Source organism: Naumovozyma castellii, chromosome 4, assembly GCF_000237345.1.
Source record: "Naumovozyma castellii chromosome 4, complete genome".
Lineage (NCBI taxonomy): Eukaryota > Fungi > Ascomycota > Saccharomycetes > Saccharomycetales > Saccharomycetaceae > Naumovozyma > Naumovozyma castellii.
In genome coordinates, this window is record NC_016494.1 from 526,878 (window position 1) to 554,356 (window position 27,479).

The window sequence follows — 27,479 nt, forward strand, 5'->3', positions numbered from 1 at the left end:
TTAACATTAGTGAAATCTAATTTCTGCTTTGTTAGTGTCTCGTGAATTAGTAGACTGTAAGGTGAAGAACAATCAAAAAAGCAATTGCCTGGAAAAATCAATAATGTTTCCTTCAACACCATTCAAAGGAACTCTTTTAAGCCCATCGAGGAGGACGGACTCCCCCGGTACTCGTCAGCTATCAGAAAAGGAATTCACATCTTTGAGAAGCCAAGTATTGAGAGAACTTCCGAGATATTATGAAAAAAATCAAAATCTGCCATCAACTGGCTCTAGGGATTTTTTAAGTCCAGCATCAAATGAATTTGACAGGCGTGCCGAAATACAGCCTAATGAAGAAACGGCTGATTCAAACCCCCATCAATCATTACAAGACGGGTTCAAAAAATTTCTAATTGGAGACCCAAAGAGCCTGCTACATAATGGAGGTACTAATGGGAAAAATTCTCAGGAGTGTGGAGAGTTGAAGGAATTGTCAACTGAAGAAAATGAAATACTGACACCATCAAATAACTTTGGGAATTTTGAAAGTCCAGTCCTTGTAAATTTGCTTCAAAGATCGGTGAGCAAGGAACAAGAAACGCAAACAATAATAGCAAATTTAGTTTTCTTCTTTGTGTGGAATTTGATAGTCAAATTTGTCGGTCTTTACTTCAAACATACCACAAATGGAAGGATGGTCCTTCTAAAAATTAATAAGAAATTATGGAGTCTTGGATGGCTTACCAAGCTATTCAATAATTCGTATTTTAGATCCATGTTTCTTTGGATTACTTGGGATCATGTGGAGCATTTAGTTCATATTATAGTTGCTTTGAATGTCATAATTTCAATATGGAAATTATTTACCAAGGTCAAGACAAATGACTTGAACTTGACCCCCAAACAAAAAACGTTATTAGGAATAGATGACGAAATGTCCAAAATGAACTTGCCAACGCGACTTGTTGGCATTTCTAGTGATAATAAACGTCGCATAGAGAAACCACATGTTATACTTGGCTCGTCGAATGTATCTAATGAATTAGTTAAAGGTTCGAATTCAGACAGATCTCAAAAGGTTTCTCAACCAATGCCATATCTCTTCAAGTCGTTGAAAACTCCCTCACAAATTAAAAATCAACGAAAAGAATATGACCAAAAATCCAATGTGAAGAACGGCAGTAATCTCTTTGGAAGTGTTCAACCAACAGAATCAGGCTATTCGGGTTTACAAGGTATTCATCCAATGAACATAACTAGGGCTACTAACCTTAATACTACTGAAACTTCGAAATCCATTGGATATGTTCCAAGCAATAGGTACAAGTATAAGATGGAGTCACCAAGTCCCATGAAGAGAAGAAATTAAATGAAAAGATTATCAGGCGTTTATATATCGCAATAAATCCGTGTATTTATAGATAGACTACTTATTTAATTAGTTTGATAATACTTTACTTCATGAAACTTATTAAAATCGCATTTTACCTACTTGTTATATTGTTAAATTATTTTCTATATGCTTTATCTTCTATATTACCAATGATTAGGAAATAAGAACTTTAACTTGGATAAAGTCTCCTTTGACATTGCCTCTGGCTTGGTAGAAATAGACATCTTCATTGAATCACGTAGACCATCACCAGTCAACATGAACTCTGGTAACCCTTGAGCCATTTCCATAATTATCTTAGATGCTAAGGAATTGGCGTTGCGACCGTTATTAGTCAAATGACCAATAACAGTTTCCACAGTCACAGGTTCTTCATTATCTCTCCATGCATCATAGTCTGTCGCCATACAAATCATTTGGTATGGCAATTCACATTCCCTAGCTAATTTTGCCTCGGGGATAACACTCATGTTTATAACATCACCACCAAACATTCTGTACATTTTAGATTCAGCTCTTGTTGAAAACTGTGGACCTTCCATACACACTACTGTCAAATCTTTATCGTAGTGAAGAGTGCAAGGCTCGTTGGTTTCAAAGTTTTCTAACGAATCTTTAAATTTGTAAATATATTTAGCAAAGCTTTCAGAAAATGGGTTACCAAATCCAACATGGCCTACTAGACCTTCATCATTAAAATAAGAAGAGTGTCTAATACCCTTGGTTCTATCAATGATTTGTTGAGGCAAGACAAAATCTCTTGGTTTGATCTTTTCTTGTAAGGAACCAACAGCACTGAAGGATAGAACAGCCTTACAAGAGAGGTTTTTCAAGGCGGCCATATTTGCCCTGAATGGGACTTTCGTTGGTGGATATTCATGGTTAACACCATGTCTTGCAATAAATGCCACGTGGAAATCGTTATTACCAATAAATTTTGAAATAGTTATTGGAGAAGATGTGGTCCCCCATGGAGTTTGCATTGCGGGAATGATAGCAATGGGTTCTAGACAATCTAATTTGTAGAGACCAGTACCCCCGATGATACCTAGGTCGATGGGACCCGAAAAAGTGGAAGTTAGTTCTGTGTGTGTCATTTTCTTTATCAATATTCTGCTTATCGGTATATCAATAATGCTGATATCATTAAATGTGGAGTTGAAAGTTCAGTAGAAATTTGATCTGTCAAAAGCTCATCGAGAAACTTTTTTTTTCATTTCGTTTTTGCGTGCCGTTTCCAAAACTAGCAGAAACCAATGTAAAACAGAGCACACATAAACTGCATAAACAATCTTAGTTTATGATGATCACGTCCCTTGTATTCTAGAACTTTAGTTTATAATATAGCCTGTTATTACAAATAAAGGAAAAAAAATTGTACTTGACCCAAGATGGCATTTCTGTTTGGAACACCACTTAATTCACCAATATTATGAGAAAATTTACATTAAGTATTCATTTTTTTTTCTTCAACAGGATTTTTAAGTAAGATTAAGGTGATCCTGAATTTTAAGTACTCTATTTTGCTTTGTTTTTTACAATCTTTTTATATTATTAAATATTTTGCTCTGTTATTAATTCAAATGTAAATAAACATAATAAAAGAAAAAAGCAAAGAGCAATTTCAAAATACAAAGTTTAATTAAGGGACGAAGTATCCCCTTACTTTAAAATAATGTACGACTTACAGTTTATATATGCCTATGTCTAGTTGCTTTGAGATCTTGCTATCAATGTTGACTTTCAAGGTCATGCATAATCAAAGGAGCTTGGGCATTCGAAGACGTGTAAGTTTCTTGGTCTACCATACCTTCAAAAAAGGTATCTCTCAGTTCTCGCCACCTTGTTGTATATGTTCCCAGAAATACTAGTATTAGTGAGGATAGTATTTGTAAAATAAACCATGATAGCGATGGAACGCTATGTGTATACAAACATACCACTATTAAATCAATTGCGTGGATAGTTACTGCAAAATCCCAAGCAAGTTTGCTTCTTCCAACTATTACCGTCAGAAATAGGACACATATTAGAGAATCCACGAGCCAAAGAATCGTTATTGTGAGTCCATATCCATTGGTAAAATCAATATATTCTGACGAAAATAGCCATTTCTTCATTTCAATCTTGTAGCCCACAAGTTTTCCCCAACTGAAAAATAAAAACGCAGCAGTGTTATAGTAAAATATTTGTAAAAGAATGATCTGCAACGTAATCTTAGCAGGTGAAAGAGAATCTTGCTTAAAAATCTCCGATGGCTTTAACCCATGAAGCATCTGCAGTAGCCTCCTAAATGAAATCATGAAGGACTTCCGTAATAGTAATTTATCCTTTGGTCTTCTTTCTTGGAAAGATTGGCTTTAAAATCTTTCAATTTTGTAACGTTTCAGTTGACATTAACTTTACTGTGTAAACGTTAAGTTTTTTCGCCTTCAAACTGCGGACAACATAGCCTTCCAAAAATTTTAGTATAAACAAATCGAATCTTCTACAAATAGAAATAGGAAACCAACCCTCTGTTAGACAGCTAGAATGGAAAACCAATGGGAAACTTTCCTAGATCTCCAGAATGGAAATGAATTTCAAAAGTTAAACCACACTCTTATTTTCTGCTCTCCAAACAAAAAGTCGTTATCAAAAATAAAGAAATTACTTTTCGAAAAGGATGGTGGGGTAAACGATGACTTTGAGCTGATAACCTTCTTCAATGTTAGTTTAAAATCGATCATGTCTAATAAATCGGGTTCTTTGGATGTTTATATGCTATATACTCCCACAGATCTTGAAACAATTGACCTGATGAATACCTTTACTAAAGGAATTTGCTCTACTTCAAGAAAGCTTATTCATTGGATTTTTGTTCTCGATTGGGAAGTTCCAAATCAAAAATCATGGCTACGATATCTCATCAACTCCTTTACAACTTTGCAGAAGTTAGAGACAGAACACAGCAAGACTGATCGAGCCGTTTGGTGTATAAATTCTGAATTTATTAGGACTTTGTTCAGAAGTACGACTTTATGGCACAGTCATCATGTAGACTTTATTCAGCAAACATTAAGATCGTTCTGCATCCGCAAGCATTCCTCCTTGGCATATATAGATAACAACTCCAAAAAGTTTTCCATAAAAGCAATTCTAAAAGATATACTACAAGATGATGACATTTCGCCAGTAGAGATGGTGGATCAAACGAATATACTAATACCATTTGGAGCAGACTCAGATTCCTTAATAAAAACACTAGATGACGCTTTTGATCCCACTAGTATCCTGGAATCCGAATTTATCAGTAATTTTGAAACAACGATACCCGCGTACCCAAGGTCCAGATTGCAAGACAACTCACAGGATGCCAATAATGATGAGTCAAGCTTCTATAGTATTGATCTACAGGAACGTTTATCTAAAATATATCAAGCGTATAAAACTTGAATTATATTAACTGAATAAATATCCTCTACTTGTACCAGACTTTAATGAGAGTGAAAGGTAAATCACTTAGGCTCTATGGATTCGAGAATGAGTTGCAAAGTAACCAGTATTGTAGACCACGATACTTGTTTGTCTTCTTAACATTCATTAACAACTTATCTAATATTTTGTTGGACACCTTGCGTTATATCGGAGCCAACATTCAATGTTGAGACAGTCATAAGTTCTGTATTATATCTCAGAGCCTAGCACATAGTACCATGGGATTGAAGAAGTTAATAAATAAGTTTGTCGAATTTGAACACGTTAATACCACTGACCAATTCACTGGTATATTTAAAAAGTTTTAACGCCAAACACAAACTAAGTGAATCACTATTCAATTTTCTAAAATACAGGCAGGTGCAGAGATCAATGTTGAAGCTAACTGACAATTGCTCCGGGGGTGTATTAAATTGATAATTAAGAATTTTATTGCAGCAGAAAACATTAATAGACTTTCACAGAACTAAAGGGCTTATACAAAGTCCTTCCTCCAGAAGAAATTGCTTCCGTAAAGGTTATGGCTACCTTTCCCCCCAAATTATTAACGACTTGGTCTTCAACATCAGGTGAAGTGAAAACTAGGAAAAAACAGATATCCAATGTCTTGCTGACTTGGTGTGACCCACGTCAAAATCAGCTGGTACCAAAACAGGAGCAAAGCTTTCAATCAAAAATATTTTTTCCACCAAAGTTTAGCTTCCATGTCCAAGATCCTGTCCTGAAATGGCCGTTAATCGTTCCAATTAGCTCAAAATGGTTGTGCCATCGTGTAGATATTGTTGGCAAAACAGAATGACTTCCAGTCTATCTTGTCATGAGATGCGTTCCTTGTTTGTTGTGGAATTTTAGGATTCAATCTTCTTTTTTCCACGATGGTTTCTTCTCGTTTCTACCACTATTGTTACCGTACCCATTAGAACGCTGATATTGGGTCTGCATGTTGGCGACAACCGTTGGTTGGTTATACAGTTCACCAAATCTTGACCTGTTTCGTGGACCTTCTGGCAATGCACTCTTTATAGTAATCAACCAGTTGTTGTCGCCAACATGCAAACACAATTTCAGCGTTCTAATGGGTATGGAAACGATAGTGGTAAAAGTGAAAAGAAACAAACGTCGAAGAAAAGAAGAACTAATCATAGAACTCTGCAACAACTAAAGAACGGATCTCACGAAATAGTCTGGAAGTCATTCTGCTTTGCCGACAATCTATGTTTTAAGTGTTACAAGAAACGACATAGGATGAAAGACTGTCCTAAAAAACAGGCGAGTTCTAGCTAACTGAACTAGATGGACATGACAGAGTACTTCTTCTGAAACCATCTAAATAAATCAGTAGAAGATCCATATTGTGCGGCATGCTTGAAGTAGTAGTAATTTAGCCTTAGCATTGCTGGTTACTGAATTTCTAATGAGGTCTGTAAACCAAACCACCTTTAAATACAGTTTTGTCAAGCTCAGGAAGTTTAGCAGCCAATATTTTGTAATAAACTTTTGACTGATTATGTAAAGTACAGTATAGTGTAAATACTAAATTAGAGAAGAGAAAATTGTGTAACTTAGAATATAGAATAGGAATCTTTGAACTTTGTAACGTTTTATGTTGAAACGAGTTAGGCTCATCCTCGAATGCCTAATTGATTTGGCCTCTTAGGTCTTAAAAGACCCTTTTACTTGTGCAGGGTAGCGAAATAACTTTTTGAGATTAAGGTTGAAGTTAAAAGTTTTTTTAAACCTAATAAACTAATTATTATTAAAAAAACTTTTTCTCATGGGGTAACTAAAAATTCAATTTAACACGTATTTTATTTTAGCGTTTAAAATAGAGAAATAACTAAATTCCGATAATATATAACAATTTACTAAAGATGTTTTTCCGTTTTTGATTACAAAACTTTTTTGACTAATGTTAGACACTGCGTATTAGGAAACACTTAATATATTTAAGAGATCTCTTACTTAAGATACATTATTAAGGGAATATATATGGTAGAAGTAATTATATTTAATAAAGAAATTTCTAGAATGTCTTTTGGTCATGCGAAAAGGGTTTGAGAACTATATTAAACGATGACACCAGATTTGAGAAAACATGCCCCTGGAGGACTTAAAAAAATTCTACCAGATCTACCCTATTTGGGGCATTGTTTATTGAATAGTATAAATGGTACTAGGAAACCTGCCTTATTTAATATTAGAAGCACTTTGGTTGTCACATTACCATACATTGTCTGATTCACCTTCTATCCTTGGGACCCGTACAGGTTCCCAATCCTTTTCGGAAAGCCCTTGTAAACGATAGTATTCTTCTTTAATATCGAACTCACGTTGGTCGTGTTTCATTTTAATAACATCTTCCTCATTAAGTTCTTGTACCTTTTGATCTGCCTTCTGATATTTTAAAGCTGTAAAATCTTGTAACCAGTACGATCCTAACACTATCATTCCACAAAACGGTAGTCCAAAATAAAGAAATGGATTTTTTTTCATCAATTTTTGATATTTTCCTGCTATTGATGTTTCATACAGGATTTGTTGTTTTTTGGACCTAAATTTTCGGTTTCCTAATGACATAACAGTACAGTAAGAGTATAAGGAATTGCACTGTATTTATCAAACAGGTATTACTTACTGTAGGTTCTGATTTTGTAAGAGTTAGAAAAGATTCGAGAGATGGAACCTTAAATTGCAAGGATAATGTAATTTCTTTCATAGGCCGGAAAATTTATGCGAAAAAAATCTAGCAACAAATCTCAGTTCTTATTCTTAAGGAAGTATCAGATCTAACGATTATTTTAGTACTAGTGTCTCAAGACAGAGAAGTTATATAGCCCCAGGTGTGAATTTTTCCAGAAGTAATGCCGATTAATCAACCATCAGGTCAAATCAAATTGACGAACGTATCGTTAGTCAAGCTAAAGAAAGAGAGAAAGAGATTTGAAATCGCCTGCTATCAAAATAAAGTTCAAGACTATCGTAAAGGTATCGAAAAGGACCTTGACGAAGTGTTGCAAATACATCAAGTGTTTATGAATGTCTCCAAAGGACAAGTTGCATCGAAGGAGGATTTGCAAAAATGTTTCCGAACAACCAACGTCGACGACATCATTAAGGAAATTATGATGAGAGGTGAAATTCAACTTTCTGAAAAAGAAAGACAACTGATGTTGAACAAAATTAATAATGAGATGCTAACAATTATCAGTGCTAAGTGCATCAACCCAAATTCCAAAAAGAGATACCCACCTACAATGATTCATAAAGCGCTAAGTGAGCTAAAATTTAGTCCTGTGGTGAATAAACCGGCTAAGTTACAAGCTCTCGAAGCCATAAAATTACTAACCACGAAACAAATCATTCCAATTGCTAGAGCCAGAATGAAGGTTAAGATTGTCCTAAAATCAAATGAAGAACCTGTACTAATCGAAAAGATCCAGAAAATAGTTGTTAGCGGACCAACTGCAAGTGGAATACAGGATACTAATAATAGCTGGACGACAGTAGGTCTTATCGATCCTGTCAATTATCGAGATTTGGTGAGCCTCTGTGATGGGAAAGGTTCCTTACAGGTCATCGATATGGCTGTCATTGATGATTCCCAGTAAGTGCATAGATAGAAAATATAGATTGTATGTAGAATACTATTACCTTTCATCAATTGACATTAATTGAACATCCTGCTAGAACTATATAGTATACATCTCTTTAATACTCCCCAACAGAAATACAAGTTTACCGAAATCATTAGCGTGGGTTGCCTCATTTTGCGTTCTCCAAAGCTTGCTGCTGATTGATATCAGTATGGGACACTTCTCCATGCCCAAATTCGGTATAATGACAGTATTATACAATTTGGCAATTTGGGAACATACTACCTTTAATTTAGAGTTATCTGGATCGCCAAGTTTACCAACGATATGGTAGGTTGATAGATCGTCATTTGCTAATTGAGTATCATCATTAGATTCTTCTACATTGTTTGTGTAACCCAATTCTGAGTTAACTCCCTCCATTTCAGCTAACCCTTGCTCGGTCACTTCATATGCGGAGTCTAATTCGCTATCGAGACGAATTTGAATAAGTATCTGATTACTGAAGTGGATAGCATTTAAACTTAACTCGGGTGATGATTCAATAAGAGTAGATGGAAAATCCTTCTGTAGTTGAAAAGAAGTCATTTAATTATGTCGAAAATTGTAGGCCAGGAAGGGTTAATGATACATGAATCGGGTCAAAGTACCAACGAGTTCAAATGGGAGAAACCATCACAATTCTTCTAATGTTTTCACGGAAAATGAATTTCGCGCAGAGAAAGATATTATCAACAAAAACAAAAGCTTATAAACTGATATACGTTTATGATCTTAAAAAGACTATGAAGGAAGAAACTTGTTGAGCTCTAAACTGATGGGGCATATTCTGGACGTATTTCATGGGATTATTTCTGCTATTATTTTGAACTGTTTTCTGGGAGTACTGTTCGTTTTATCCTTATGGCATAACTATGTAACTGTCCATGTGAAAAAACTCTTTGATCCAAGAGATACAAGATCGTCTCATACAAACATTAAACCACCAAACAACAAAAGATATCCCACAAGAAGATATCAGAAGGGGAGGAATCCCTCTTTTTCTTCCATATCATCGGAAACTCCTCTAGATTTGGAGGATGATGAAGAGAACCATATCGAATACGACCATACTATTACTACAGCAGCATCAAATCCACACACATCATCACACCCAATTACTTCGCAGGTTAAGTACAGTCAACAGGAGAATCCGTTTGCCGACATATTAACAAATGAAGACCGAAAACTAGTTCCTGATTTGAAGTATTACTATCGCCAGTACGGCATTGATATTGAAGAGTTTGAAGTTGAAACAGACGACGGGTTTATTATTGATCTCTGGCACTTAAAATCCTTGAAGACAGAAGGTAAAAATAAGAAGGATACATATCCAATTCTGATGTTACACGGCCTTTTACAGAGCAGTGGTGCATTTGCATCATGCGGCAGGAAATCGTTAGCATATTTTTTACATGATTCAGGTTACGATGTTTGGTTAGGAAACAATCGGTGCGGATTAAAGGCCAAATGGAATATGGAAAAGCTTGGCAATGATAAGAAAAAGAAGTGGGATTGGGATCTAAACGAAATGGTCAAGTATGATTTGAAGGCTTTGGTGGAATATACTCTAGCCCAAACCAAATTTGAGAAACTAACATTAGTTTCACATTCACAAGGTACCACACAAGGGTTTATGGGCTTAGTTAATGGGGACAACCTATACGATGATAGGTTCAAATTAATCGACAAGCTGGAAAATTATGTGGCTTTGGCGCCAGCAGTTTATCCAGGACCACTTTTGGATGAGAAAGCATTCGTTAAATTTATGGCCCTAGGTATAGACAACCCATGGGTATTTGGAACTAAATCATTTATTCCTATGATGATGGCTATGCGATCACTTATGGTGGGTTCGAAACTATTTTCATTTTTCTCCTATATTATGTTTAACTATATGTTTGATTGGAATGATGTACTTTGGGACAGAATCCTAAGAGATCGTAATTTTCTGTTTTCTCCTGTTCATATATCTGTTAAGCTAATGCAATGGTGGCTAAGTTCAGATCCTACGAAAACAAGCTTTAAACATAATTCTGAAAAGATTTTTCCGGATAACGAAATATGGTTTCCTGTAGATGGACAGACACCAGGTGCTGACGTTTCTTTCCAGGCACCTGGTAAACAGCGAACAAAAGATAAGATTCCGAATATCTTGATGTTTATACCGAGGCAAGACAGATTAGTTGATGGAGAGAGGTTAATAAATCATTTTATTCATCATGAGTCACATGATATTTTCAACATTTGGTACATTGACGAATATTCACATCTTGATGTTCTTTGGGCACACGATGTTATTGAGAGGATTGGGGAACCAATGATCAAGCACTTAAGAGAACCTACTGAAAAGGGTAATGGATTTGAAAGCTAAAAATAAATCCCCGCATTCTAGACTCAGTATTAGTAATAGAAGAAGTAATAAATAATTACATGCTATTTATAATATAAGTTTATAGACATAAGAAACAAACTAAATCATCGATTACAAAAGCACGGTCAGAACGGACGCTTCATTGACAATCTTTTCATCAACATTGATGGTTTACGAACTAACTTTGATGGAGAAGACGAGCTTGACTTCATTTTTCCTCTTAGTTGGTTCACCTTCTCGGCAGGTTTATCGTAATCACTCATGGTTGGAGTTCTCTTAGGAAGCGATTTAGCTTTTGAGTCGGCACGATCTCTGGAAAATGAAGGACCATCATTAATTGTCAGTTTATTTTTATCAGCTAAAAGAACAGGACTTTGGGGTAAAAATTTCGTTCTGTTCAGCCTAAAAATTTGGGAAGTTGGTTTTAAATACACGGAGGTGACAGAACTTATATTCAACGCTAGTTCTTCAAGTACAAGCGGATCCAGTTTTGAATTTAGTTCGATAAGGGGAAGGTTAGAATCTACAATTTCATGCAAAGAATTGTCCAGTGCTGCATATGGACCGTATTGTGAATTAGCCAATTGGATTAGTCTTTGATACATCAAAGCCCTGGCCCTTAGATCCGGATTATTCACCATATCCACACAAGTCCTAAGAACATCACCACTAAGCTGTTTTGTTTCAGGAGTAGGAAACTTCATAAAAAGTTTAATACTAGAATTTAATATCGAGAATTGCACTTCTAACGGGTCCTCCATAAATGATGAATTAAGTTTCTCAAAAACAGTAATATAATCTGGTAGAAAGTCTGCATATTGCGTGACAATCCAAATCATAGCATTCTTTGACTCCGGTTCTTGAACAGCATCGGTATACTTTACTATCTCCCTTATGCTTGACCTAAATTTGTCTGGGTATTTTCTTAGTATATTCCTAAAGACTGATATAATCTCTTGTACCACATAATCTACTCCAAATTCTAGTAGATGAAGTAAGAGATTAAAGCAATCGGTGGCTGCATTTTCGTCAAGTTTCACCGCTAGGTTCCCGATTGCTCGTATTGCCTTTCGCGACATTTGAATGTCAATATCAGTTGCATATTGTTCCAATTCTTCTAAAATTTGAGATAAAGTGTCTTGATTCGCAAGTAAATAAAGGCATTCCAGTTTTGTATCTTTTATATATATTGGATCATTAAATTCAACAAAGAAATAAGAAACGTCTAAATCCAATAACGGTTTCTCTCTGCTTAACAACAGAAGGATCACGTTTCTTAACACCAAAAACTGTAACTCGGGAGCTTTATTTAAAAGTGCAATGATGGAATTTGATAATCTCTTAACAATGTTTTCGCTTACGCTATCAACGTAGTTGAGCAGGTAGATAACAAATTTAAAGGTATTAAGAACCACAAATGTATTTACGTGCTGAAGCTGAGGTAGAACAATATCAATGAGGTCGTATGAGTCAGCATGGGTTTGTGGAACTACAGCTGTTGTTAAAGCCTCTAGTAAAAGACCTTTATCCCATTCATTTAGTTCCGATAACCTCTCTACTAAATCAAAGCAGGATTCAACGGTTATTTGCAGAGGTTTCATATCAGTATGTTTTTCATGGATTGCGTAAAGTGTATGTAATGCTGCAACCTGAATACTAGGATTATCCGACCTTTGCTGAATGGTATCATGTATGATATTAAAAAGGTCAGTAACTTTATTATGATTCAAATCATCTAATTGGATTAGTGCAAATAATGCCGTTTTTGTCAATTCTTCTGACGCATTGCGGCGATTTACCATAGATATAATAAATTTGAAAGCCTCGTTTGTAAATGATGCAGATGGGATGAATACTAGAGTTCGAAGAGCCATTATTTGAAGATGTTCATTCCTGGATTTTAAGTCCTGCAACACAAAGGGTAGGATATCATCAGTAATTTTTGGTTTAATTGAACCTAAGGATCTAGCGTATTCATGGCATATTCTTTTCACTTCAAAATCATCTTCAATTTGCCAAAATGAAAGTATTTCTGGGAGTAGTTCAAGCATTTCGCCATAATTTCCCAATGATATATTAGCAATTATTTTCTTTAAGGCATTTTTCCTTTTGGTTGCGCTTGATTTCAATTTCTTTATATCAATGTTTTGTAGATCAGTTCTAATTTCACTTGCTCTATACCTGGTAAAGATTCTTTGATCCGACATTGGGTTAGGTAATTAAGTTCTTGATAAATAAATATATACGTTAAAACGTTAATTCTGATTCTTTTTAAAGTATCACGTCTATGTCTGCCCCTATTTCTTTGAAATCTAGTTAAAATCCCTTTCGAATATTGATTTGTGAGTTTCATTTTCTCACAGAAAAAAATAAAATAATTTTTCAAGATTTAACTGCAGATTTGACTGGGTCATAAAAATATGACTACGAGCGCTATTCAAAATATTCGCAATGAAACTTGGTTTGCATACAGTTATCAAACTCTGCTAAAAAGCAATTGTAAGGAGGCATCAAACTATTGAGTTGATGTTGGTCTTTAAAAGGAGCTTTTTCGTTTCAGCGAAATATTTTAGAGCACTTGACAAGAATTTGCTATTATCATATAAGAAGCTATTCTCTGATCCATGTTTCAATGAGTTGAGAAGGCGATTACCAAACAACGTCGAGGAACTAGAGCCATATCTACTATCTAAGAGTTTAGAACCAATTTTGGAGACCTCATCGTTACCGAAAGAACAACACTCTGTTATTCATAATAAGATAATTGAAGAGTTAACTAAATATGATTTTGGAATTGCCACAATGCATTCCAAACAACTGAAAAAAATTAATCAGCCTCTATCCATTAATTCTTTTATAGAGATTATTAAAAATAACCCAGGTAGAGTAAGCAGTTCTTGGGAATTATTCTGTAAATATTACGCCGAGTTACCAAACATCCCAGATTCCATACTTACTACCCTTCTGGAGAAGGTGATCACATTCGATGCGGCCGACCTGGAAGATGAGAAGAAGACAATGGATGTTTCTGATGTTGCCCACAGTCTGATTATACTTGACATGATCGCTTCTAAAGATTCTGTAAAACCGGAGTTGCTGGAGAAGCTAGCACTTGCTATGCTTGACAAAAACATTTCGTATACTTTGCCTTTAGTTCTGAAGTATGTCCCAATAACAATTCTCATGAAAAAAGTAGGCGAACTCACAGCTAGTCAATATTATTGGGTGGCAAAGTCCTACTCTTTTGATGAATATAAAGACGATAAACAGCTACTGTTGAGACTCCTTAAGAGTATTGGGGAAAACACCAATATCAAACTTTCAGCTGATGAATTGGAGGCTAACAAATTGTTAAATGACCTATTACAAAGCGAAGGCAGCCTGATTTTGAAAGAACCATTTGCCCAAAATATTGAGATAAGGGAAACCATATTAACTACAAATCTTTTTAATGACCTTATGGACAACATTCAAAAGGAAAACTTAGATACAACTGAAATTTTATTTGCAAAATCCATTTTACGGATTTTAGGTATGTACCGGAATGATGTACCATCGTTTTTTGATTTCCATGAGATTTACCTCTCCAAGTTCCCAGATCATTTGGAGGAACTAATGTTTGAAACTTTCAAGGTATTGGCCTTCCAGAGTTATAGAACGTCCAACGAGTCGTTATTGCAATATGCGGAAGCGTTCTGCGAAAATATTAAATCACCAAAAATGGTCATTACAATGTTACGTGTGTTAATACTAGCAAATGCGAAGTTTGATGTTGCCAAATCTCTTGACCTTTACAATTCAAAGATCCAAACATTGAGTAGAGAAAAAGACGACGTTACTGGCATGGCACCTAGTGATTTAGTCACACAATCGTTGATTTTAGCGTACTTGTCTAAACAAGACATCGACTTTGCTCGTGTAATATTTGATGGTGCAGTAGGAGAGCGGGTTATAACGGGTCTTCCATCGGTAACTGAGATTAAGAAACTTATGGCTAAATATGGAGATGCTGTTGAGAATGGGGACGTGAAAGAAATCGTAGATGAAGAAATTTTGGCTTTATTAAAGACGATATGAGCTCAATTATTGGAAATGAAGATAGCATGCATGATTTTTGCAAAAGATGTTACCTGTTGAAATAAGTTACTTAGATAGAATATATAAAATGTAGTTTAGGAAACCGAATATTCGCTTCTTATTTTCGTATCAGTTTAAATTTAAAGCTAGAGCATTTCCTAATATTTGGAACTCGGGACAATCTTCTGGTGGTTGTTACGGTATTAGAATCAAATATTCTTGTTTTAAATGGAAGGATGTCAGAAATTGAGGTGGGTGCACTATTTTTATCAGGTGAATTTAAAGAGGTAGCCTCTCCTGCAACTTTTTTTATGCCTGATTTTGAAAGATATTCGTCACTGCCGTTTTTTTTAGGAACATGACCAACTACAAATGATGGTACCATTTCTTCCTCCTGGTCCTTGAGGTAAAATGATATTCCTTTCTCTGGTTCATAGGTCCTTTGCTTTATAAGTGACTCACTAATATTATTTTCTAATGAATTGATATTTTGCTTAGAAGTGTTCACAAAGGAAAGATGAAACATATTTCTAGCTTCAATGGTGTTTAACAACCTTCTGCTACTTAAAAGTACGGCTCCATTAGACTTATATTGGGGATCACTCTTTATTATTAATGGATCCTTTAACAGATATTTTGGACTGCTCTTTTCTAAATAATTGGATTCTTCATGCCCTCGGTGTTCAGCTCTTTGGTGCCCTCCTTCCTGACAAAAGGGATCGTTTGGGTCATACCTTTGAAATGTTATTGATTTATTATGCTTGATTCTTCGACTCTTTGCCCTCTTGTTACGTTTGAGAGCTTTGGCTACACCCTCTGACTCACGATCAGTTAACTTCAGATCATCTTTCTTGCATGTGCTAGGATCTACTATAATCAATTTCATGCTAGTTTTTGCTTCTTTCAAGTACTGTGCATTCTGCTCCTATACTTTTTGCTCTTTTTGTTGTTCAAAATAAATCAAGATGGGGAATTTTTTCTTGCCAGGGTATTTCTCCGTTCTTGCATTTAACGTAACGCCTTATATTGCCAGAAGATAATAATGGCTATGCCTACGAAATAACTTAACTCATGGTTCTACACATAAGATTCTTATCTCTAAATAAGTACGTAAATATGTAAAGAGAAGTTTCTAGTATACAATTGTGCAATGCAATTTCCCAATTTATCAGTCTCTCTCAAAATTTTGTTCGCTATTTTCTACAAAAAAAATAATCTAAAGCTTAACATTCCCCCCTTTGTTTGACGTTTCCCCACGCTTGACATTCCCTTTAACATCATGTTTCTCACCTTTTTGATTAATGACTGTAAGATTTTTGGCTTTTGATAGCGTTTCAATAACATCGTTTCTTTTGTTCTTTTTACTAGGTTGTACAGAGTCGGAAGACTGTTTCTTTGATCTCCTTCTCTTCATTGCTCTACGCAATCTATTCTTATCTTCTCTTGTTAACTCATCCTTCGACAAAAGGGTACCGTTCTTCAATCTAATCTCATTTTGGTTATCTGATTTTCCAACCTTATAAATTTCTTGTGGAGCCAAAGTAGACGCTGAGGACATGGTCAATGGCTGAGCATCCTCCATAGTCACGGCAGCTGACTCAACTCTAACTTCTAATGCCTTTTGTGCTGGTCTTGGTACGAAATGTGCGGACGAGAGAGCATCAAGTTTGTAGTTTAGATTGGTAAACATTTCAGTAATCTCTTCATGAGCCTTCTGTAATTCCTCACTAATTTCAGAATCATCAGGGATGCCATTATAATCATTTTCATATAATTCAGCCAAAGATTTTGAAGACTTTGCATCACTTAGTTCGAATTTAGGCTTCCTCTGTCTCTCAGAAAGGTCATTTATCGTTCTCTTTGCCAAATCGTCAAATTTTTCATCTTGAATTCTTCTTCTAATCATATCTTCAAGTGATTCTGTAATTTCTGCAGTTATTACTGGGACCGGCTTGGCTGTCCTTTCAAATTCGAGATCTTCCGTTAATAAGGCATCCTCTGGACGATCCTTAGCTTTCACTTCACCCTTTAAGGCCCATTTCTTTTCCGCAATAGCTTCATCTTCTAGTTTTTCGATTTGCTTTTGGATTTCCAATTGCTGTTTTTCGAATGTCGAGAGTTTAGATTGTCCTACCTGTTCACCTTCTAGTTCAGTTTCTGCGTTATCCTGCTCATAGTTATCCTCTTCAAATAAGTCTAACTTAGCTGAGTTCATGGCAGAATCATAGTCTTCATCATCTAATTCCCTCAAGTCATCATCTTTTGAATGTGTCAATCTCTTTTTTTCTGTTGGTTTGTCGAAGAAATCATCGTAATATATAGCCTCTTCATCCTCCTCCGAGGGTATATCAGCAAAATAATCTATATCCTCATCTCCATCTTCCCCATTATGGTCCAGTTCATCTGGGTTTGCTGCTTCCTGTGCTAAAGTTTGTTTGTTAAATTCCTCTAGGTTAAAAAAAGCATCGTCAACACCATTTGCAGAATCAATTTCAGGGCTAGTGCCCTCATTACTGTCGTCATCTAGATCAGATTTTGGTGCTGATTCTGGGAATGCCTCGTCATTCGATTCGCTAGAAATTTGTAAATCAGCGTCTATAACATCTTCTTCATTCTCCTCCTCTTCCTCCTCCTCTTCATTAAGTTCAACATCTGATCCTTCATCTTCGCTTTCCTCGCTTTGCTTTTCCTCTATTGAATCACCATCGCTATCATCAGTAATGCCTTCATTCTTTGGGTTCATAATTGCCTTCATCTCCTGAATGTCGTTCATTAAATCTACCTGAGTACTATCAACAACCATCTTAGTTTGCCACCATACTTGGTTTGCATCCAGTCCATCCACTGATATTTCATCGATGGCGGTTTTAGTATTTGACGATTCCTTATATTTCTTGAGAACTAAATCCATATAATTTTTGACCAATCCTAGCGGTTCGGAGGCCTCCTTTGATATAATATCAAGAGATGTTTCCTTTATTGTATCAATGAATGTTGACATGTTTATAACCTGTCGATGACTCTTTGATTATTCTGTTCTTCTTTAATAGTTGGTCCTATTGAAACTCTTCCATAGTCAATAAAATTTTTCAAGTTTTTTCAAGTTTAGAGCTCATCGCTTTTCAAAAATCTAAATGCAGAGGAACACGCGAAATAAAATTAATGCTTCCTATGTATGCAGTGTCAGAAATTACATAAATTCGTCCACATGAGGACGATACGTATATAACATTATACATGCAAAAGAGTTGTTGATTCATAAAAATAATATCCCTTTTGGAATAGATGATATGTGAAAAGAGTTGGCTTGTTATGAAAGGATAGCTGCACCTACACCAAGTACGGAAAGAACAATGCTGATGCAAATGGTAAAATAGCATGCAATTCGCTCCCATGGTTTGATGGTGGTTGCACAAATTCTCAAATAGAACAAACAAGGCAAGATCAGGCAGATCATGAAACAAAGTCCAGCACCTAAAAATGCGATGATCCTATCAAATGCAGGAAAGATTATAGCGATTGTCACAAAGAGAAAATTAACGAAAATACAATTGAACCAGTTCAATAATTTGGCTAAACTCAATTTTTTTCCTGTATATTTTGATTCGGCAGCTTGGACGTTGAACAGAACGTCTAGAACAGAAATTATTGGTCTCGCATTCAATGGAGTCTTTGCAATGGGGATTACAGTCATCAATGCCGAGATCAGAACATATACAAAATTTGGATATCCTTTCAGTAACAAAACATTCTTTGTAACTTCATCTTTGACCAGGTTCCCAAACATTAAGAAACCAATAACAGCTGTCCCGATGTCTGTAATGGAAGTTATCTTGTAAGTAGTCTTTAAACATTCCTTAAACTTAGTTGGGTGTCTCATATCAGTTTTCAAATTTGGAAACACAGCATGGCCACCCCAACATGCACTAAGTAATCCGATAGAGAGACAAAAACTCTTGAAGTCGGATGGCCATAAGTGAGTATCCATTGGTTCTATTAAAGAACCTGGAGAGTCATGTTTATATAATCCACAACAAAATATGATAAAAACAGTTCCAATTGTCGATAATATGCCTAACAATGAAATATTTGAAAGAAAACTCAATGGCATAAACACAGGTGGTGTCACAATGAAGAATGCAACGATCTTAAAGAAAGTTACGGAATAAGCTGGGAATAATGCATTCAAAGAATCACCAAATAAGATGATTAAAGAAACTCCGCATCCTAATAAATCAGTTGTAAATAAGCAAGAAATAAGTGCACGTCCCTTACTTCCAAATGCTGCATAACCCAAGTCTGCATATGACATTAGAGTTGGATCTGTATCTAGACATCTGGATAACAGTTCAGCAGTGCAGAATGTTCCAAATGCAAATGTCATTAGTAATGGAAGGCCAATAACCCAGCCGGCATATTTTAAACCTAATGGTAGTGCTAACAACCCAATCCCAATCAAAACATTAATAGAATTAAAAATTGTTTGTGGGCCAGTGGATTGACCAGCAATAAGTGTGACAACGTTCCCGTCTTTCCCTTCAATCTGTTTAAGCGTGATTGATTCAACACCTGTTATGCTTGATATGTCAAAATTTGCATTGCTTATTAATTCAGCTAGAGATCTCGAAGGATGTAAAATTGATTGGTTTTCAACCCCAATACCTGATACTCCTGTTGCCATGGAACCATAGTCATCTATAGTAGTATCTTGCATATCCAAGTTTGGAATTGAGGGGCGTAAAGATAAGTTAGCAGCCGCATTATTAATAGTAATTGATAATCTTCTTCCCTCATGGGCTGGTGCCATGGTATCAGGATCATAAGTCTCATCAATAGAGTCTTTAAAGAATGAACGTTCCACATCAGGATTAACTTCAATATTTCTAAAAGAATTTGCTCTTCTCAAAGATGTAGCAAATCTACTAAGAGAGTTGACCCCTCTGAAGGAACCTATCGGTTGATCCAAGATAGATTGTCTTCTTGTTGTGAATGCCTCTGGGTTACCTGGAGAGTTTCCATCACTATCTGTTATTGCAAATTCCGAGTTATTGTTTATTGGGATAGATATGTAATGAATCTGAGACCTACTGTTATCGTTGTCGTGGTTTGTTAATGGTTGTTCTTCGGAATCTGAAGGCATTGTTCTTCGGTTGCAGATTTGAATGGGGGCTACGTGTTAATTTACACTTATTAACACCCTTGAGTACTTTTTATAAGGCAGTGAATACAATGATGACCAATAAAAGTCTATCGTTATCTGTTCAGAGGTGTCCCGATCAACTTATCTGAGTTGTTAGAGTTTCGCGTTCTCCGCTTTTCCTCTACAAGGCGTACAATGGACAGTATTTAAAAATTTCAGGTGATATTTAAAGATTAGTTTATGCCTTTTTAATAAAAGTTGCGTTGATTAAGTCTATCTATCTATCAAAAATTAGTTTTATACAAAGTTTTAAAATTAAGGAATATATGGAACAGTGGATGAAGGAATAATTAATAGATATATCTGAAATTTCTATTCTCGATATCTGTCATATCCAAGAATTGATATTTCTTTACTTCTTTGCCTTCTTGCTCTCTATCCCTCTTCTGGTTCTCCTTTTTACAAATATATCCGATGTATAATTGTAATGGGATGCAAACGGCTTGGGTCACCAATAGAGCAATCTTTGCGGGGATATATCTTGGAGCAGAATACTGTCTGAACATTTGTGGAGCTACAATACAGGAAACGTTGTAAACAATCATGGTAATTGCATTTCTCATGACTCTCTTGGAATAACCAGAGGTGTTACAAGAATTCCAAATGTAAATATTGGTAATGACACATGAACCACTGTATAACAAATATAATGAGAGCAGATTACCCACTTTATGGGATAATGGTAATGCTAACATGACAATACAACCGATTATGGCTGGGATGTACATCGAAGTAGTGACCAAAGTGATGTTTCCCCAACGTGAAATCATTTGAGTGGTGATTAGGATAATTAAAGCAGTAATGGCACCGATTGGTAGTTGCAATAGAGCAGTTTGATAACTATCGAAACCAAAAGTAGCTGTAATGGTGGTAGAGAATGTACCAATGGCACCTGTGGAGATTTGGGAGCAGGCGGTTAGCAATAACATTGGGTACGTTAATTTATCCTTTAAGAATAATTCTTTAATTTGTTCTTTCTTAAATTTTTTATTTTCTAGCCCAGTTTGATTGCTTCTAATATGTTCAACAACTTGGATTTTTTCTTCTTGAGTTAAGAACCAAGCGTTTGTAACATTATCTGGCAAGTAAAAGAAAGTAATAATACCAAAGACGATGGTGACTAGCCCAACGACTAAGAACATAATTTGCCATGAAGTGAATTCAGTGCCATGGTAATGCAAGAAACCAAAAGATATCAAACCACCAACGATATACCCAGTACCAGCTTGAATAGCCCAGAAACCAATTCTTGCACTTTGCTCAGATTTAGTATAGTACATACCACTGATGGCTATACATCCGACCGCACTGGAAGCTTCAAACAACCCCAGTAAAGTACGGACGATCATTAATGAAGCATATGATTTACAGGCACAATGACATGTTAAGACAATCCCCCAAGTGGTGATGAATACACTTAAGACTTTTGAGATTGGATATTTTTGGATCAAATAAGTGACAATGGGTTCCATGAAAATGTATGCAGCAGAAAAAATCGTACCCAAATTGGAAAACTCATCACCTTTCAAATGTTTCTTAATCCCCATGGATGCAGCGTAATTTAACAAGGCTTTATCCAAGAACATTAATAGATAAATGCAACAAAGGAACGGTAGGATGAACATATCGACTTTACGTAGCACTTTAGGATCTAATTTGTGGGCACCGAAGAAGATGGCATTAGGATCTTCGACCTTTTCCAATTCAGATTCGTCATTCTTTCTTGAATTAGTTTCTGAATCTAGTCCATTTTCCTTCAAAAACAGTAGCGCAACATCCACCTCTGAACTATCTCTAGTAGAGTGGTTGGAAACCGATAGTGACGAGGATGTGACAACTTCGTGGTTATCCTTTTCGATATCTGAAGTTTCAGAAACAAGTGTGGAATCTTTCATAGGAGCAATAATTTGACTGATGTATTGTTGGAAGTAACAAAGAAAGGGAGAATGGGAAAAGAATGAGAAAGATACTTCAAATATGGATCAAATAATAGTGCAGACTTTATATTGAAAAAGATTTTCGTGATGCGATGAGTTAGAGAGCATAAACTAATAAATGCTCGAGCAGTATAATTGAATAAAAGGTGTGGTCCACCAGATGCTGGGGTCCCTTCCAGTGGAACTCTTGCAGATATGGTGTTCCTGGGACTCTTCCAGATGGTTATTCTAGTTGTTTCTCGGCCGAGAAGAGAGATGATGGTCCTCGAGAAACGCAAAATTCACAATAGGGAACAAAACATTTATGCAAAGTGCGGGATCTGACAACTATGCGTTTTTGGAAAAATGAAAATTCGGTAATAGCAGGGTAGCAGCCATAACCGGATCATGGAAAACTCTTGTCTATGAGAAGAATGGATGAGTGAGCTAAAAGTTGGCCTTGCTCGCAGACACCCTTAAACGTAGCAACTGTAGGAACTGAGAGGACTGACACTAAACTAGCACACACACTCATCATGGCCGGCGCTCCTGTTATACCTGTGGTCTCGGATGAGGATTCAGAAAGTGAAAGCCAAATTGTCACTGGGAGAGAAAAGAAGAAAGTGGTGCATTTTAATAACGACGATGATGCTGATGACGAAGATGCAGTCCCACGTGTGAAAACTAAAAGGACACATCGTGAAGATAGGGATGATAGACCTGACACGCATGATCGAGATAGAAATGCATCGAGACGAAGATTATCCCACAATAGGAAGAAAAAGGCAGCCTCAGGTAATAAAAATCTGCTAGGTGCTAATGGTGGGTATGCCTGGGAAGATGAAATTAAAAGATCATGGGACTTGGTGACTGTAGATGAAGAAAATGATATGGCGTCTCTCGTGGCTAGTATTATTGAGGCAAGGAAAAAGAGAACGGCAAAGAAAATTGTCACACCTTATCAAAGAGGTATCATTAGAACTTTGATCTTAACTTTGGATTGTAGTGAGGCAATGGTTGAGAAGGATCTTAGACCCACTCGTCATGCTATGATGATCCAGTATGCCATCGATTTCATCCATGAATTCTTCGATCAGAATCCAATCTCTCAAATTGGGATAGTAATAATGAGGAATGGTCTGGCTCATTTAGTAAGTCAAGTCAGTGGGAATCCTCAGGATCATATTGATGCTTTGAAAGCAATTAGGAAGCAAGAACCTGCTGGAAACCCTTCTCTACAGAATGCATTGGAAATGGCAAGAGGTTTATTGTTACCGGTTCCCGCCCATTGTACAAGAGAAGTGTTAATAATATTTGGTTCTTTATCTAGTACAGACCCTGGGGATATACATCAAACCATAAATTCTTTAGTTCAGGAGAAGATCCGTGTTAAAGTTATTGGGTTATCTGCCCAGGTTGCCATCTGCAAAGAGTTATGTAAGGCGACAAACTATGGAGATGATTCATTTTATAAGATCCTATTAGACGAGACGCATTTCAAAGAACTATTTGATGAAGCCGTTACCCCTCTGCCAGTAAATAAAATTAATAAAGGATTTACCCTTGTGAAGATGGGGTTCCCAACGAGAATATTTGAAGATACACCTAGTTTCTGCGCTTGTCATTCAAAATTGGTGTACGGCGGGTATTTTTGTCCTAGTTGTCATAGTAAAGTTTGTTCATTGCCTACTGTGTGCCCCTGTTGCGATCTTATGTTAATTCTGTCCACACATTTGGCAAGATCATATCATCATCTAATGCCCCTAAAGACCTTTGTAGAAGTTCCAGCCACAGAAACTTTCCCAACAGAAAATTGTTTCAGTTGTCAATTAGTCTTCCCAATACTGAAGAATCAAAAGACTGGGAAACTATTAACAAGTTCTCGATATAGATGTGACAGTTGTAAGAAAGATTTTTGTATTGATTGTGATGTCTTTATTCATGAAATTCTTCATAATTGTCCTGGTTGTGAATCTAAACCAACTATTATTTAGGACGTTGCATTGATGATACATGCATGTTTAGAAGTAAGTAATTATTACTATGTATTGTCTATATATTTCATACGTAATTTATTTATAACGTCACTCTCTATAATTTGTATCTACAATGATACTAGGAACACTTTTATGTTTCTCGTGTATTTTGTTGTTGCTGCCATTATTGCTGTTTGAATATACTTTGCTTTCATCTTTATCCATACTGTTAAAAATTGAAGCCGTACTTTTGTTCACTTTTGGATTTATCTTATGCGGAGATTTAGCTATAACGCTGTCTGTCATTCTACTCTGTCCCTGTTTCCAACTATCAAAATCAATCAATGCTTGCATACATCCCCATTCGGTAATTTTTTTGCTTAACCAATGTAAGTTTACTGGTTTCGTCAAATAATCATTACAACCGGAAATTAATGCGTTTCTCTTATCATCTTGTGAATTGGATGCAGTCAATGCAACAATAATCACGGGTGCCTTTGTTTTGTTTTTCTTTAAAGAATTTGAATGTTCTTGAATGCCAATACCATTTTCCTTCTCAAAGGCTCTAATTTGTCTTGCAGCTTCAATACCAGATAACACGGGCAATTGTAAATCCATAAAAATCAAATGTAACCCACCTTCTTTCCAAATATCCACAGCTTCTTTACCATTTTTAGCCACTTTATAAGAGATCTTATGTTTTCTTAAGAATGAACCCAAAATGGCTTGGTTGATAACATTATCTTCTACAATTAATACATTAATCTTTGGGAAAACTTTTTCACTTGTCGTGGTAATCCCACTTAATAACGCATCATGAGATAAATTTGAATAAGAATTTGAATAATGTGGAGTAATGGAACCAGCCATTAAAGGTGATATAGGTGATAACAACCCAGTTTTCCTCCATTCATTTTCTAACATGGGATGAAGCAATCCAACTTCTTGTTCCATTAATGGATGTTGTTGAATGGGTGAGGAATCATCAAATGTGTCATTATTATCTAGTGGAGATACTAAAGTATGTTCTGTCTCTACCTCTGCCCTTGGTGTCGGTGTCGGTGTCGGTGGGACTGTTTTCTCTTTAAATGAAACATCACTATGATAACCCTTCGGCAGAAGTAAGATAGCCTGCTTTGGTGTATCGGGATTATTATCAGCACCACCTACCATTGTTTCTGAAACTCTTCTTAGCTGTTCCTCGTTTGTAATTAGTTCATAGTCTCTCGCTTCAGTATCATGAATATTAACAAAATTCTTTCCTTGCTCCACTTCGTCTTCATTGTCATTAAAGGGTGTATTTCGTGAGTTTTGATCGCTCTCATCACCGTATACTATTTCATTATCCTCATTATTGTTTATCGTTGGCTCCACAGTGTCTACCGACTTCTCCTTCAAATCTTCTTCCTCCCTCTCCTCCTCTTCCTCCTTTGGAGTTGGATTTTCTAATTGATTTGAAAATATAAATAGTGGGTCAGAGGAATGTTGTGAACCCATGGGACCGAATAGCTCTGTGTATATGGCAATGATTTTTTCCTCCGGGTCGAAAATGACCCTAGATATTGGATGATCTGTTTGCAATTCAGGTGTGCGGTTCAATGGTCTGGAATATGAATTATTGTGAATATTCTTAGGATGGAATGTATAATTATGGTTATGATGATGGTTATACGCATATAAGGATGCAGGATTACTGTGGCGGTGACTATCGTTGTTATTAATATTAATAGCCGTTCTTGTGTGATGATGGTATTGGGAGGATAATGAAGATGAAGATGAAGAAGAAGGGAATGAACTACCTGTCGGTGAAGGATAGTAATGATTATTGCTATTATTATGTTTATGATTATGACGAGCCTTGTGGCGTTGAGATTTGGAACGGATATTTATACTTGGTGAGGCTGAATGGAATCTTAATAATGGTATATTAGTCGATGATACTGGTACTTGTGGACTAGTGGAAAGCGCCCTTCGAGGACTTGTTTCCGTATTCTCTGGACTTAACATGTTACTTGTTAGAGACATGTTACTTTTAGAGGTAGGTATTGGTTGTTGTAATGTGATTTTATCGTTCGATTGAAATGGACCGGATTGGAATTTCAACTTCTGTTGAGATTGACTTACGGGTGGAGAACTTGTTCGTCTTCTTTGAACCTTTGTTGGTGTATCATTATATTCATAATAGCCGAGGGCAATGGACGCCTTGTCATTAAATTGACGCCATCGAGTTGAACTAAGTTCTTTCAATATTTTTTCTTTCAGATCATCAACTGAATCATTATCATCGAATGTGATAGAGATTGGTTCGTTTATTTCATCTGTACAGTTGTCTATTCGAAGCCATAATTTCTTTTTCGATGTTATCGAACTTAATAGGGGATTTTTATTAGTGGACATTTTGAGTTGCCTCTTCCTCTGTCGTTCTTTTATTTGTATTAATGTGTCTTATAAAGGAGCGAATCTAGTTAATTGTCTTGGAAGATGTGTCTAGCAATCTTTTTAGTGGTGTGATAAATATAGCAACGGTTGAAAATCAAATAATGTTAGGTTCCCCGGGATGAATGAGAGTTAAAGGAATGTATTCTCTACAATATGTGCCTTTTTTGCAGGTATAAAAATACAGGGGAGTATTCGACGATGGATACGGTTGTTGTTGTTGTTGTTGTTGTTGTTGTTGTTTGTCTATTTAATCTGTTGATTGTGCTGTCCTATTTTTCACTTTTTTTGCCCAAATTAAGTTTTTCAACAAGACCCTTTCCTTTCCGTGGAAACTAAAATAGATTCGATATTTTATTCTAATTAGTACGTAAGTAATAAAGTAATATATATATATACAAGTTCTGTTATATTACCATGAAGTAGTCTACTTCTTCACGGATTTCTTCTCCAAGAAGTCCTTAGCTTCGTTGATCTTAGTAGCCAAATATGGAGAACCACCTTTATCTGGATGGTTGGCCAACATAATCTTCCTATGTACCTCTTTCAACTTCTTCATGTTCAATTTATTCTCAGTCAAATTCAATATCTGCAAGGCCTCCTTCTGGTTCATCTTTGCATCGAATCCACCTTTCAAGAAAGTGGCTGTAGCCTTCCCACCATTTAGTTTCGTAGAGATGGATTTGTAAGTCCCAGCGGCAGCATACAAAGTCAAGAATGCGGCGACACCAGTCATCACAGGGTGTCTCCCCATGTACTGCATGGCCTCATCAAAGTATAGATCCATGCCGTTCTTGGTGCTGGTGGGCTGTGATATGGTCATGGTGGGACTCCCGCTCGCTTCCCCTGGGATTGCTAGTTGCGGTACCTCCAGAGTGTTGGTGTTGTTGTTACTGTCGTTCATGGCTCTCAGTTCGCCTCGATGGTGGTAATGGGGTTAACGAGTCATCAATGTCATCTTGTTCTTTCTTGTTCTTTGAAATCTTCAAATTTCTCGAAAATCTCGTTGGGTTTGC

The 27,479-nt window shown here is 36.2% G+C and overlaps 17 protein-coding genes across 17 annotated transcripts; 6 read left to right on the forward strand and 11 right to left on the reverse strand.

The window, feature by feature from the left end:
• Window positions 1-103: 103 nt before the first annotated feature.
• POM34 (Pom34p) lies at window positions 104-1,351 on the forward strand (the record flags this gene model as incomplete). Its single annotated transcript, XM_003676169.1, has 1 exon — window positions 104-1,351. One exon carries the CDS (start codon window positions 104-106, stop codon window positions 1,349-1,351), a length of 1,248 nt encoding a protein of 415 aa, XP_003676217.1.
• A 167-nt stretch (window positions 1,352-1,518) lies between these two features.
• Window positions 1,519-2,472, reverse strand: MEU1 (S-methyl-5-thioadenosine phosphorylase; the record flags this gene model as incomplete). Its single annotated transcript, XM_003676170.1, has 1 exon — window positions 1,519-2,472. The coding sequence occupies one exon, from the start codon at window positions 2,470-2,472 to the stop codon at window positions 1,519-1,521; it is 954 nt and encodes a 317-aa protein (XP_003676218.1).
• A 633-nt stretch (window positions 2,473-3,105) lies between these two features.
• SYS1 (Sys1p) lies at window positions 3,106-3,678 on the reverse strand (the record flags this gene model as incomplete). Its single annotated transcript, XM_003676171.1, has 1 exon — window positions 3,106-3,678. The coding sequence occupies one exon, from the start codon at window positions 3,676-3,678 to the stop codon at window positions 3,106-3,108; it is 573 nt and encodes a 190-aa protein (XP_003676219.1).
• Window positions 3,679-3,907: 229 nt separating this feature from the next.
• DYN3 (dynein light intermediate chain) lies at window positions 3,908-4,810 on the forward strand (the record flags this gene model as incomplete). The annotated part of the gene is made up of 1 exon (XM_003676172.1): window positions 3,908-4,810. The coding sequence occupies one exon, from the start codon at window positions 3,908-3,910 to the stop codon at window positions 4,808-4,810; it is 903 nt and encodes a 300-aa protein (XP_003676220.1).
• A 2,262-nt stretch (window positions 4,811-7,072) lies between these two features.
• On the reverse strand, window positions 7,073-7,429 carry COX16 (Cox16p; the record flags this gene model as incomplete). The annotated part of the gene is made up of 1 exon (XM_003676173.1): window positions 7,073-7,429. One exon carries the CDS (start codon window positions 7,427-7,429, stop codon window positions 7,073-7,075), a length of 357 nt encoding a protein of 118 aa, XP_003676221.1.
• Window positions 7,430-7,713: 284 nt separating this feature from the next.
• Window positions 7,714-8,460, forward strand: SDO1 (guanine nucleotide exchange factor SDO1; the record flags this gene model as incomplete). Its single annotated transcript, XM_003676174.1, has 1 exon — window positions 7,714-8,460. The coding sequence occupies one exon, from the start codon at window positions 7,714-7,716 to the stop codon at window positions 8,458-8,460; it is 747 nt and encodes a 248-aa protein (XP_003676222.1).
• Window positions 8,461-8,541: 81 nt separating this feature from the next.
• IRC25 (Irc25p) lies at window positions 8,542-9,033 on the reverse strand (the record flags this gene model as incomplete). The annotated part of the gene is made up of 1 exon (XM_003676175.1): window positions 8,542-9,033. One exon carries the CDS (start codon window positions 9,031-9,033, stop codon window positions 8,542-8,544), a length of 492 nt encoding a protein of 163 aa, XP_003676223.1.
• Window positions 9,034-9,262: 229 nt separating this feature from the next.
• YEH2 (sterol esterase) lies at window positions 9,263-10,858 on the forward strand (the record flags this gene model as incomplete). The annotated part of the gene is made up of 1 exon (XM_003676176.1): window positions 9,263-10,858. One exon carries the CDS (start codon window positions 9,263-9,265, stop codon window positions 10,856-10,858), a length of 1,596 nt encoding a protein of 531 aa, XP_003676224.1.
• Window positions 10,859-10,983: 125 nt separating this feature from the next.
• Window positions 10,984-13,065, reverse strand: APL1 (Apl1p; the record flags this gene model as incomplete). Its single annotated transcript, XM_003676177.1, has 1 exon — window positions 10,984-13,065. One exon carries the CDS (start codon window positions 13,063-13,065, stop codon window positions 10,984-10,986), a length of 2,082 nt encoding a protein of 693 aa, XP_003676225.1.
• Window positions 13,066-13,384: 319 nt separating this feature from the next.
• Window positions 13,385-14,935, forward strand: MRX12 (Mrx12p; the record flags this gene model as incomplete). The annotated part of the gene is made up of 1 exon (XM_003676178.1): window positions 13,385-14,935. One exon carries the CDS (start codon window positions 13,385-13,387, stop codon window positions 14,933-14,935), a length of 1,551 nt encoding a protein of 516 aa, XP_003676226.1.
• Window positions 14,936-15,053: 118 nt separating this feature from the next.
• Window positions 15,054-15,821, reverse strand: NCAS0D02850 (uncharacterized protein; the record flags this gene model as incomplete). Its single annotated transcript, XM_003676179.1, has 1 exon — window positions 15,054-15,821. The coding sequence occupies one exon, from the start codon at window positions 15,819-15,821 to the stop codon at window positions 15,054-15,056; it is 768 nt and encodes a 255-aa protein (XP_003676227.1).
• A 330-nt stretch (window positions 15,822-16,151) lies between these two features.
• Window positions 16,152-17,936, reverse strand: MPP10 (rRNA-processing protein MPP10; the record flags this gene model as incomplete). Its single annotated transcript, XM_003676180.1, has 1 exon — window positions 16,152-17,936. One exon carries the CDS (start codon window positions 17,934-17,936, stop codon window positions 16,152-16,154), a length of 1,785 nt encoding a protein of 594 aa, XP_003676228.1.
• Window positions 17,937-18,245: 309 nt separating this feature from the next.
• AVT1 (Avt1p) lies at window positions 18,246-20,075 on the reverse strand (the record flags this gene model as incomplete). Its single annotated transcript, XM_003676181.1, has 1 exon — window positions 18,246-20,075. One exon carries the CDS (start codon window positions 20,073-20,075, stop codon window positions 18,246-18,248), a length of 1,830 nt encoding a protein of 609 aa, XP_003676229.1.
• Window positions 20,076-20,425: 350 nt separating this feature from the next.
• On the reverse strand, window positions 20,426-22,030 carry THI73 (Thi73p; the record flags this gene model as incomplete). The annotated part of the gene is made up of 1 exon (XM_003676182.1): window positions 20,426-22,030. The coding sequence occupies one exon, from the start codon at window positions 22,028-22,030 to the stop codon at window positions 20,426-20,428; it is 1,605 nt and encodes a 534-aa protein (XP_003676230.1).
• Window positions 22,031-22,587: 557 nt separating this feature from the next.
• Window positions 22,588-24,045, forward strand: SSL1 (TFIIH/NER complex subunit SSL1; the record flags this gene model as incomplete). The annotated part of the gene is made up of 1 exon (XM_003676183.1): window positions 22,588-24,045. One exon carries the CDS (start codon window positions 22,588-22,590, stop codon window positions 24,043-24,045), a length of 1,458 nt encoding a protein of 485 aa, XP_003676231.1.
• A 90-nt stretch (window positions 24,046-24,135) lies between these two features.
• SSK1 (mitogen-activated protein kinase kinase kinase SSK1) lies at window positions 24,136-26,424 on the reverse strand (the record flags this gene model as incomplete). Its single annotated transcript, XM_003676184.1, has 1 exon — window positions 24,136-26,424. One exon carries the CDS (start codon window positions 26,422-26,424, stop codon window positions 24,136-24,138), a length of 2,289 nt encoding a protein of 762 aa, XP_003676232.1.
• A 466-nt stretch (window positions 26,425-26,890) lies between these two features.
• PAM18 (Pam18p) lies at window positions 26,891-27,367 on the reverse strand (the record flags this gene model as incomplete). The annotated part of the gene is made up of 1 exon (XM_003676185.1): window positions 26,891-27,367. The coding sequence occupies one exon, from the start codon at window positions 27,365-27,367 to the stop codon at window positions 26,891-26,893; it is 477 nt and encodes a 158-aa protein (XP_003676233.1).
• Window positions 27,368-27,479: the final 112 nt, after the last annotated feature.